This window comes from Arachis stenosperma, chromosome 4 (genome assembly GCF_014773155.1).
Source record: "Arachis stenosperma cultivar V10309 chromosome 4, arast.V10309.gnm1.PFL2, whole genome shotgun sequence".
NCBI lineage: Eukaryota > Viridiplantae > Streptophyta > Magnoliopsida > Fabales > Fabaceae > Arachis > Arachis stenosperma.
In genome coordinates, this window is record NC_080380.1 from 54,230,378 (window position 1) to 54,242,651 (window position 12,274).

At 41.6% G+C, this 12,274-nt stretch overlaps 1 protein-coding gene across 1 annotated transcript; it reads left to right on the forward strand.

Annotated features, from left to right (window-relative positions):
- The first annotated feature begins 7,522 nt into the window (after positions 1-7,522).
- On the forward strand, positions 7,523-7,921 carry LOC130974992 (uncharacterized). Its single transcript, XM_057899827.1, has one exon. The coding sequence runs from the start codon at positions 7,523-7,525 to the stop codon at positions 7,919-7,921; it is 399 nt and encodes a 132-aa protein (XP_057755810.1).
- Positions 7,922-12,274: the final 4,353 nt, after the last annotated feature.

Below are 12,274 nucleotides of genomic sequence, written 5' to 3' on the forward strand. Positions count from 1 at the left end.
ACTCCATAGGACCTTCAAGAGGAAGGAAGAGCCGCCATCACTAAGGTGGACCCGTTCCTTGATTTCCTTGTTCTTTATTCTTCTGTTTTTCGAATTTTAAGTGCTTATGTTTATCCATGTTTGTGTCTTATGATCATTAGTGTCTTAGTGTCTATTCCTTAAAGCCATGAATATGAATCCATCACCTTTCTTAAATGAAAACTGTTTTTATCACAAAAGAACAAGAAGTACAGGATTTCAAATTCATCTTTAAAACTAGCTTAATTAGTTTGATGTGGTGACAATACTTTTTGTTTTCTGAATGTATGCTTGAACAGTGCATATGTCTTTTGAATTTGTTGTTCATGAATGTTAAAATTGTTGGCTCTTGAAAGAATGATGAAAAAGGAGACATGTTACTGAGAATCTGAAAAATCATAAAAATGATTCTTGAAGCAAGAAAAAGCAGTGAATACAAAAAAAAAAGAAGGAAGCAAGCGAAAAAAAAAAAACCGAAAGAAAAAAAAGAGAAAAAGAAAGAAAAAGAAAGAAATAAAGTTGTGATCCAAGGCAAAAAGAGTGTGCTTAAGAACCCTGGACACCTCTAGTTGGGGACTCTAGCAAAGCTGAGTCACAATCTGAAAAGGTTCACCCAATTATGTGTCTGTGGCATGTATGTATCCGGTGGTAATACTGGAAGACAGAGTGCTTTGGGCCACGGCCAAGACTCAATAAGTAGCTGTGTTCAAGAATCATCATACTTAACTAGGAGAATCAATAACACTATCTGGATTCTAAGTTCCTAAAGAAGCCAATCATTCTGAACCTCAGAGGATAAAGTGAGATGCCAAAACTGTTCGGAGGCAAAAAGCTACTAGCCCGCTCATCTAATTTGGAGCTAAGTTTCATTGATAATTTGGAGTCTATAGTATATTCTCTTCTTTTTATCTTATTTGATTTTCAGTTGCTTGGGGACAAGCAACAATTTAAGTTTGGTGTTGTGATGAGCGGATAATTTGTACGCTTTTTGGCATTGTTTTTAGTATGTCTTTAGTATCTTTTAGTTAGTTTTTATTATATTTTTATTAGTTTTTAGTTAAAATTCACTTTTCTAGACTTTACTATGAGTTTGTGTGTTTTTCTGTGATTTCAGGTATTTTCTGGCTGAAATTGAGGGACCTGAGCAAAAATCTGATCCAGAGACTCAAAAGGACTGCAGATGCTGTTGGATTCTGACCTCCCTGCACTCGAAGTGGATTTTCTGGAGCTACAAAAGCCCAATTGGCGCGCTCTCAACGGCGTTGGAAAGTAGACATCCTGGGCTTTCCAGCAATATATGATAGTCCATACTTTGCCCAAGATTTGATGGCCCAAACCGGCGTTCAAAGTCAACTCAAGAAATCCCAGCGTTAAACGCCGGAACTGGCACCTAAATGGGAGTTAAACGCCCAAACTGGCATCAAAGCTGGCGTTTAACTCCAAGAGGAGTCTCTACACGAAAATGCTTCATTTGCTCAGCCCAAGCACACACCAAGTGGGCCCGGAAGTGGATTTTTATGTCATTTACTCATCTTTGTACACCTTAGGCTACTAGTTTTCTATATATAGGACCTTTTACTATTGTATTTTCATCTTGGAATCTGGGTAGCTATCTTTGAGTTTTATGCTATCTTAGATCATTGGGAGGCTGGCCATTCGGCCATGCCTAGACCTTGTTCTTATGTATTTTCAACGGTGGAGTTTCTACACACCATAGATTAAGGTGTGGAGCTCTGCTGTACCTCGAGTATTAATGCAATTACTATTGTTCTTCTATTCAATTCCGCTTGTTCTTTGTCCAAGATATCATTTGTTCTTCAACTTGATGAATGTGATGATCCGTGACACTCATCATCATTCTCACCTATGAACAAGGTGACTGACAACCATTCTTGTTCTACAAGCATATGAGGCTTAGTGAATATCTCTTGGATTTCTGATTGCATGATGCATGGTTGATCGCCTGACAACCGAGTGCTCGCCTGACAAACGAGCCAGCCATTCTGTGAGATCAGAGTCCTCGTGGTATAGGCAAGAACTGATGGCGGCATTCAAGAGAATCCGGAAGGTCTAACCTTGTCTGTGGTATTCTGAGTAGGATTCAATGATTGAATGACTGTGACGTGCTTCAAACTCCGAAAGGCGGGGCGTTAGTGACAGACGCAAAAGAATCACTGGATTCTATTCCGGTCGGACCGAGAACCGACAGATGATTAGCCTATGCTGTGACAGAGCATCAGGGACGTATTTTCACTGAGAGGATGGGAGGTAGCCACTGACAACGGTGAAACCCTACACAAGCTTGCCATGGAAAGGAGTAAGAAGGATTGGATGAAGACAGTAGGAAAGCAGAGAGACAGAAGGGAAGGCATCTTCATACGCTTGTCTGAAGCTCTTACACCAATGATATACATAAGTATCTCTATCTTTATCTTTATGCTTTATTCGTTTATCACTATACCCATTTGAGTCTGCCTGACTGAGATTTACAAGGTGACCATAGCTTGCTTCATACCACCAATCTCCGTGGGATTGACCCTTACTCGCGTAAGGTTTATTACTTGGACGACCCAGTGCACTTGCTGGTTAGTTGTGCGAAGTTGTGCTTATGCCATGGTATTGTGCACCAAGTCTTTGGAGCCATTACTAGGGATTATTTATGTTTTGAAAAGTAGTGATCACAATTTTGTGCACCAGAGGTATCTTCTGGCAAAGAGACTGCTGCTCTAACTCAGAGCATATGTGAAATGACCAACTTACTGAAGCAGATGCAATTGAATCAATAGCAAGCTCAGCCTTCTCCACCATAGCAAAGCCAACAGTTGGTTCCCCAGAGAGTATGCGAGATCTGTGCCGATTACAGTCATTATACTGATGAATGTGCACAACTCCAACAGGAAGACAACACTGTGGCAGCCACTCATAACTTCTATGACCGCCCCAATCAAGGATAAAATCAAGGTGGCAGCTACAACCATGGATGGAAAGACAATTCCAACCAAGGTTGGAGAGATAATTTTAACCAGGGTTGGAGGGACAATCATAACAGAGAAGGCAGAGATAATAATGGAAACCAGAGGTGGAATAACAATAACAACTTCAGGCAGCAGAATCAGAATTAGGCCTACAAAGCACCTCATCTAAGGCAGCCTCAAGCATCTCAGCAGACCTCTCAGATCATTTATCCCTCTTCATCTTCTAATGATGAGTTACTACAATCTATTGATCGGAGATAGCCGGCCATGGAAAATAACCTTACTTCTACTCTAAATGGTCTGAACTCTACCTTGCAAGCCCTTGTCTCATAGATTGGATCACTGAATAACTCTAACAACCAGTCTTCGAGCTCTGGTGGATTCCCCTCTCAACCATTGCCCAACCCCAAGGGTGGCATCAATGCCATTATCCTAAGATCTGGAACCACACTGCAAGAGAGGAATTCTGAGGAACCAAGCCCGCCAGAACACGCCCCAGTTGCGGACACAGTTGAGGTAGAGGATGTTGAAGAAGAAGATGAAGCACAAGGCATGGCTGAAGCAGAAACAGCCCAACCAAGGAATGCAGATCCCCAGCAAGCTGAAGCTGTAAAAGACGACACTCCTATTCCATTTCCACACCTTGCTAAGAAATCTAGAAAGCAGATGGAACTTGATCCCAAAATGGTAGAGATCTTCAAAAATGTTGAGGTAACTGTTCCTCTTTTTGATGTTATTCAGCAGGTACCTAAATACGCAAAGTTTCTAAAAGAATTGTGCATACATAAAGATAAAATTAATGAATTAGAAACTATTCCTTTAGGTAGTTCTATATCTGCTTTAATGGGAAATATACCTGAAAAATGTAGTGACCCAGGCCCATGCATGGTTAACTGCACCATTGGAGGTGTAATATTTTCTGACTGTATGTGTGATTTAGGAGTGTGCGTGAGTATTATGCCCTTGTCTATATAAAATGCTTTAAGGCTCCCTCCTTTAAAAAGGTCGGCAGCTCGTTTTTTGTTAGCAGATAAAAGCATTATCACAGTGGTTGGAATTGCTGAAGATGTGTTAGTGAGCATTAAAGGGCTCACGTTTTCCATTGACTTCTATATCTTGGAGATGCCCCAAAATGACTCAAGAAGGCCTTCGTCAATCCTGCTTGGGAGACCATTTTTGAAGACTTCGAAATTCAAGCTGGATGCCTTTTCGGGAACCTATTCCTTTGAGGTAGATGGCAGAACAGTGAGCTTCAATCTAGATGAAGCTACGAAGCACCCCCTAGAAGATCACTCCATATTCCAATGTGACATCATTGACGAAATTATAGCTGCAACTCACCAGGAAGAGATGGAAGAGAACCACATGGAGCAAGATCCAAGTGTGGGAACACCCTCTGAACATACTGAAGATTCATTACCATTTTCACCAGCCCCAGATAATCCAGAACCAAACCATGAGCAGAAAATGGAATTAAAGCCCCTTCCTCCACACCTCAAGTATGCATACCTTGAGAACAAACAAAAGTTTCCAGTTATCATTGCAAGGGAGCTCACTTCCCAACAAGAAGAACAACTGCTTAGTGTATTGAGGACGCATAAGAAAGCAATTGGATGGAGCTTGGTGGATATAGTAGGCATCAGCCCTCAAGTTTATGAACATAAAATATTCTTAGAAGAAGGAGCAAAGCCTGTCCGTTAACCTCAGAGAAGATTGAATCCCACCATCTTAGAAGTTGTTAAGAAGGAAGTAACCAGACTACTTGAAGCAGATATCATTTACCCTATTTCAGATAGTGAATGGGTCAGTCCAGTACAGGTGGTGCCCAAGAAGTTTGGAGTTACAACAATAAGGAATGAGCAAGGAGAACTTCTGACAACCAGAATGCAGAACACATGGAGAGTTTGCATTGACTACATGCGTCTCAATCAAGCCACTCGCAAGGATCATTATCCCTTGCCATTCATTGATCAGATGCTAGATCACCTGTCAGGTAAATCCCATTACTGCTTTCTAGATGGTTATACAGGTTATTTTCAAATCCATATAGCTCCTAAAGATCAGGAAAAGACTACTTTTACATGTCCTTTTGGGACATATGCTTATAAAAGAATACCCTTTGGCTTATGCAATGCACCAGTGGTGGACGAAATTGTGATCAACAATATTGGCTCTTTGGTATGTGCACAAAAACATTAACTCAGCACTTTCTTTTCACAACTCCGTTCAACTAACCAGCAAGTGTACTGGGTCATCCAAGTAATAAACCTTACGTGAGTAAGGGTCGATTCCACAGAGATTGTTGGTATGAAGCAAGCTATGGTCACCTTGTAAATCTCAGTTAGGCAGATTAAATTGGTTTATGGATTTTTGAATAATTAATAATAAATAGAAAATAAAAAGGGATAGAAATACTTATGTAAATCAATAGTGGGAATTTCAGATAGGCGTGCGGAGATGCTGGAATCCTTTCGAATCTCTACTTTCTTATTGCTTTCATCCAATCCTTCTTACTCCTTTCCATGGCAAGCTGTATGTAGGGCATCACCGTTGTCAATGGCTACATCCCATCCTCTTAGTGAAAATGGTCCTATGCTCTGTCATGGCACGGCTAATCATCTGTCGGTTCTCAATCAGGTTGGAATAGAATCCCTTGATTCTTTTGCGTTTGTCATCACGCCCAGCCTTCAGGAGTTTGAAGCTCGTCACAGTCATTCAATCCCAGAATCCTACTCGGAATACCGTAGACAAGGTTTAGACTTTTTGGATCCTCATGAATGCCGCCATCTATCTAACTTATACCACGAAGATTCTGTTGGGGAATCTAAGAGATATGCGCCCGGCCTAAAGTAGAACGGAAGTGGTTGTCAATCACGCGCGTTCATAGGTGAGAATGATGATGAGTGTCACGGATCATCACATTCATCAAAGTGTTGTGCAACGTATATCTTGGAATAAGAATAAAAGAGAATTGAATAGAAAGTAATAATAATTGTATTGAAACTTGAGGTACAGCAGAGCTCCACACCCTTAATCTATGGTGTGCAGAAACTCCACCGTTGAAAATACATAAGTGAAAGGTTCAGGCATGGCCGAATGGCCAGCCCCCTGAGTGATCAAGAGACCGAATAATCAGAGGCTAAACAGTCAAGAGATTAAACTGTCAAAAGATGTCTAATACAATAGTAAATTATCCTATTTATACTAGACTAGCTACTAGGGTTTACATGAGTAAGTAATTGATGCATAAATCTACTTCTGGGGCCCACTTGGTGTATGCTTGGGCTGAGCTTGATCTATCCACGAGCTGAGGCTTTTCTTCGAGTTGAACTCCAAGTTATGACCTGTTTTGGGCGTTCAACTCTGGATCATGACGTGTTTCTGGCGTTTAACTCTAGACTATGCAGCTCTCAAATATTTATTAGCAAAAAAGGAGTCTAAACCAAGGCTAATATATTGGATGCTACTGCTGCAAGAATTTGATCTGGAAATTAAAGATAGGAGTGGTAACCAAAATTTAGTGGCTGACTACTTGAGTCGCCTTGAGCACATTATAGATAACTCCATTCCTATCAATGATAATTTCCCATTTGATAGCTTATAGGCAGTATCTGATATAGTTCCTTGGTATGCACCTGTAGCTAATTAGCTAGTTAGCCACACTTTTCCTCCCGATTTTACTAAGCATCAGAGAGACAAGATGAAAAGCGAGTCCAAATACTATGTGTGGGATGATCCATATCTATGGAGGTGTGGTGCTGACCAGGTAATTAGACGATGTGTACCTCAATCAGAATTCCAGTCCATTTTAGAGGCCTGCCAGTCATCTGAGAGTGGAGGACATTTTGGCCCTCAACGAACTGCTAGGAAAGTTTTAGACTGTGGATTTTGGTGGCCTACTCTTTATAAAGATGCCGCTGACCTTTGTAAATCTTGTTCTCCATGCCAAAGATTTGGTAATATATCCCAGAGGGATGAAATGCCTCAACAAATTATGCTTTTCTGTGAAATTTTTGATGTTTGGGGCATTGACTTCATGGGTCCATTTCTAAATTCTTATGGCCACATTTATATACTGTTAGCTGTAGATTATGTTTCTAAATGGGTGGAAGCAATTCCTACCCGTACTGATGATGCTAACACCGTTGTTTCCTTTGTTAGAAACCATATTATTTGTGCTTTGGATCACCACGAGCAATCGTGAGCGATCAAGGCACTCACTTTTGTAACAGGAGACTAACAGGTTTATTAAAGAGGCATGGGATAGTTCATAAAGTATCAACAGCCTATCACCCCCAGACTAATGGGCAAGCAGAGGTGTCTAACAAAGAGATAAAGCGCATACTACAAAAGATAGTCAAGCCTCATAGAAAGGACTGGAGCACCAGGCTCCAAGACGCGCTTTGGGCATATCGGACAGCATACAAGACATCGATTGGGATGGGTCCTTTCTGGTTAGTTTATAGAAAAGCCTGTCATCTCCTAGTTAAGTTAGAACACAAAGCCTTCTGGCGGTAAAGGAATGCAACATGGACTATGAGAGAGCCGGAGCTGAACGGAAGTTGCAACTGCAAGAATTAGAGAACCTTCGCTTAGAAGCTTATGAAAACTCTAGGCTGTATAAAGAGAAAGTGAAGGCTGTGCATGACAAGAATATCAAGAGAAGAGAATTCCAACTTGAGGACTTAGTACTCCTTTACAACTCCAGAATGCGGCTCATGCCAGGCAAGCTGAGATCCAGATGGGATGGTCCCTATCGAGTAGAGAGGGTGGAACCATACGGAGTCTTTCACTTGAGCCATCCTTCAAGCTCTGAACTTATTAAAGTCAATGGAATTCGCTTGAAGTTATTCCATAGCGAAAAGATGATGAGAAACCAGGAACTGGAGATCTTCCTCTTGGAAGATCCAACCACAGCAGATGACTGAGCTAGTGGAGCGTCCAACTTAAGGACGTTAAAGCAATGTGCTGGGTGGGAGACAACCCACCATGGTATGATCATTCCTTCCCCTCTCCTTAATTTCCTTCGTCAATAACTCCTCTCAGTACTAATGCCTATATTTTGCATCTCATCCGCATATTGCATATTGCATATATAAAAAAAGGGATTAAGGCATGCGACGCGCCAGCGTCGTTGACGCGCTTGCGTCATAGTGCCTTCGCAACATTGAAGAAAAGAAATAGAGAGTTACGAAGGAGTGTGGCGGGAGGCGTGCCCCTGGCACCATTTGACCCACGCGACCGCATGGATGACGCAATCGCGACATTTGTAAAATGGCCTCCCCACGCGTCTGCGTCAACCACGCGAACGCGTGGCTCTGCAATTCGACGTAAAAGGGTGTATGGTAGTGAGTTGCGCTGGAGCTCGGCTGAACCTGTGCTAGCCGCACAAGCCCTGCCGCGCGAACGCGTGCCCTACGCGACCGCGCCGTTTTCATAATTTGGCCATCCATGCGATCGCGTCAACCACGCGACCGCGTCACCCTGAAATTTGGCAAAGCATGTTTCACACAGAGAGTTGTGCGAGCGCGAAGTTGCCCTCACGCCACTAGCACAAATCATGTCATGCGTCCGCATGACCGACGCATCCGCGTCACCTCATTCAAGGGCTGTCCGCGCGACTGCGTGACCCACGCGTCTGCGTCGTTTGCGCTGCCCAACTCATTCAAATCTGCCAGATTATCTTATCTTTTCTTACCCCAATCCTACTTTTTCCCCCTTCTTCCTTCTTCCTTCTTCCTCCCTTCTACTCCCTCTTTCTCACCACCATTATCAAGGTTTTTCTTCTCTTCATTGATACGTAAAAATTTAATTTCACGTAATTACCGGCAAGTATACCGGGTCGTATCAAGTAGTAAAACTCACTTAGAGTGAGGTCGATCCCACGAGGATTGGTAGATTAAGCAACTTTAGTTAAATGATAGATTTAGTCAAGCAAACATGGTTTTGATTTTATGAGCATTGTGACTTTTGAACATAATTGCAGGAATTTAAATGGCAAGGAATTCAAAGAACGGGAATATAGAAATAAAATGAAAGTAAATAACTGAAACTTAAAATGCAAGAAACTTAAATGACATCAAAGATAAATTGCAAGGAATTAAAGGTTGCAGAAATTTAAAGAGCATAAGAGCAAGAGCAAGAAATAAAGAGACAGAATGTAGATGACAAGAAAAATAAATTGCAAGAATGTAAAGGGAAATGGGGTGATGGGTGTTCAAACAACTAAGAGCAAAAGAAATAAGAATTAATGATGGAGAGGATCATTAGGGATCAGAGATGCAAGTTCTCATGAATTGATGTTGATCAATTCCTTCTCAATCATGGGTATAGATCCATGGCAAGTGGGTAATTGAATCCCAATCTCTTGGTGATCCAATTTCTCTCAACATAACCAATTGCCACTCTCGTGATCTAATTGTTCATGAGAAGAGATGAAGCTCAATTTCTAATCCAAGCCACACAACTCCCATAATCTCAACCAAGGAAGGTTACATCTCACATACCAACCAAGGTGTATTGATTAAGGAAATTATGAAAGGATGAACTCTAAACTGAACTATGTGATTCATTTCTCAAATTCACCACATAATTCATATAGATTAACCCCTCTCTCGATGGTGGTTGAATCTTTGAAGAACAAGAATTTCCTCTTGGATTAACCACTTGAATTGAGAAGGAGAAGATGATGTATCAATGCATTAAAACAAGCAGAGCTCTTCCCCCTAATGAAAGTGGGGTTTAGTGAATCATAGCTCCAATTGAAAACTAAATTGCATGAAACTAAAGTGCATGAAAATAAAGAGTGAGACTTCAAAATAGAAATTGAGAATTCAAGAATTCATAGATGAAAACTACAAATTAAACTACACTACTACTAAGGAAGAAGAGAAGGGGAAGTGAAGAAGAGTGTATGAAGGGGAGGGGTCCGAAGACCCACTCTCAATGGAGTGTGCCAATTCACAGAATTTCAAATTGGTCTCCTCCGTATCCCCCAATCCAACCCCCAATTCTATGAAACTATGGCCTTTATATAGGCTTTCCTAAATTACAAATTGAAATGAAATTAAAAACAAATTACAAACAAAATGAAAATTAACTATTCTAGATGATTCTTGTGGCCTTGATTGATTGAGATTTATGGGTTTTGCTTGCTTGAGGTTAGCTAGCTCATGAAAGAATTCTTGTCAAATAGAAGAAACAGGACCCATTTTCATTGTTCTGGCCCAATGGCTTGGTGTGTTTGCCAATAACGCCAGCCTTAGTGCACGTTGGCAACGTGCAAAGTATTTTCCTGGAAGTGGGCATTGGTGTTTGGGCGTTGTTAGCCCAAGTTGTTGCTAACAACTTGCTTTTCTTCTTCTTGACTCTACTTTCATGCTTAATGTTGCCCAGAATTTGAGCTTCAATCCTTTGCCTAAATATGAACTATGATATATCATTGGAAAGCTCTTGATGTCTACTTTCCAATGCCACTGGAATTACCTTATTTGGACTTTCCTAGCTCAAGTTATGCTCAATTGAAGAAGGCAAGGTCAGGCTGCCCTGGTTGGGCGTTTTTGCCAAACACGCCACCAATAACGCCCATGACAACGCCTCTAGCCCAGATTTCTTGGCCTGGGCGTTGTTGCCCAAGTTGCCAAGGAACACGCCAGGCCATTTTAGCCTTGGCAACGTGCTCGACCACCCTTCCTTGGGCCATTCATGCTTCCTTGAATTTCAACCTCATTTCCTTGTTTTTGGGGCCTAAAGATGACTCTGATTCTAGCTTCCATTTCATGCTCCACTATAGACTATTATATATGGTTGGAAAGCTCTGAATGTCAGCTTTCCAACGCAACTGGAAGCACTCAATTTGGATCTCTATAACTCAGGTTATGCTAGTTTGAAGGAGACAGGGTCAGGCTGCCAAAATCGCACACGTTTTTGGTGAAAACGCCCTTGTTTCCAGCGTTGCCAACGTGCTCAGATTCTGAAGCTCTAAATGAAGCCATCTTTGAAGCTTCAAATGAATGCCAATCCCATACTATGATATGGTTGGAAAGCTCTGGATGTCTACTTTCAAATGCCGTTGGAATCACCTCATTTGGAGCTTTGTAGCTCAAGATATACTCCATTGAAGGAGGTAAGGTCAGGCTGTCCAGCTCTCCAGCGTTTTTGGCAAACACTCCTTTGTTCTTTCAAGTTGCCACGTGCTAACTTATGCTTCCTAGCTCCAAGCATTGCTGCGTGTTGATGAGCACGCCAGTGCATTCCCAAGTTAGCAACATGCTCTTCATTCCCAAGGTGCCTAGCTTGCTTGTATGATGCGTTGCCAATGAACACGACTATGCATCCCAACGTTGGCAACGTGCTTGAATGGGAGAGTCATCATCCAAGCTGCCTTGAGTTGTTGCCAAACACGCCAATGCACTCCAAGTTAGCAACGTGCTCGTGGTTGTTTCCTAGCTTCAAGTTTGCTGTGTTGCCAATGAGCACGCCAATGGAAAGCTAAGTTGGCAACGTGCTATGCCTTCCAAGGCTGCCAAGCTTGCTGGCGTTAGAGGCAAACACCCTTCCTTCCCCAAGTTGGCAACGTGCACTCTGCCTCTTATCATCCAGGGCTTCCTCACTTCATTGCTTCACACATTGGCGTTGGCAACGCCCTTCTAGAGTTGGCAACGCCCTTGGTGACCTCCTTCTTGCTCCAGGGCTCTTTGCTTCACCTATCATCAACCAAACACATGCATCAAAGCCTTGCTAAATCACAAGATTTTGCATCATTCATAACATCAAACAATTCTTGCATAAATCTCATGAAAATGCACATATCTAACAATGTTTGATTGAATCAAGGCATGCATACAATTCTCATCCAAATACTTGCTTATTGCCTAAGAAAATGCATGAAACCAACCTAAAGCATACAAAAAATGGCTAGTAAAACTAGCCAGGATGCCCTGGCATCACAACACCAAACTTAAACCTGCTTGTCTCAAGCAAGAAAGAATCATGCAATAGAGATTGACAATCCAAGGTTAGAAGAATAGCAAGTTAATGTTCATGCAAGCTAGTTTTCTATGCATGCTACAATCACAAAAGAAATGTAAATGATTGATGCTTCTATCTAGCTCAATTTATGAAATCTTTTCTTATATTTCTTCCTTGAAACAAGCTTTTGATTTTCTTATTAGCTTCTCCTTTTGGGTGATTTGCCCCATGAGTTGATAACAAAACTACGACTCTAAATGCTTTGCTTTCAAGTATTACCACTTGATACATAAGCACCACAAGCATTTAAT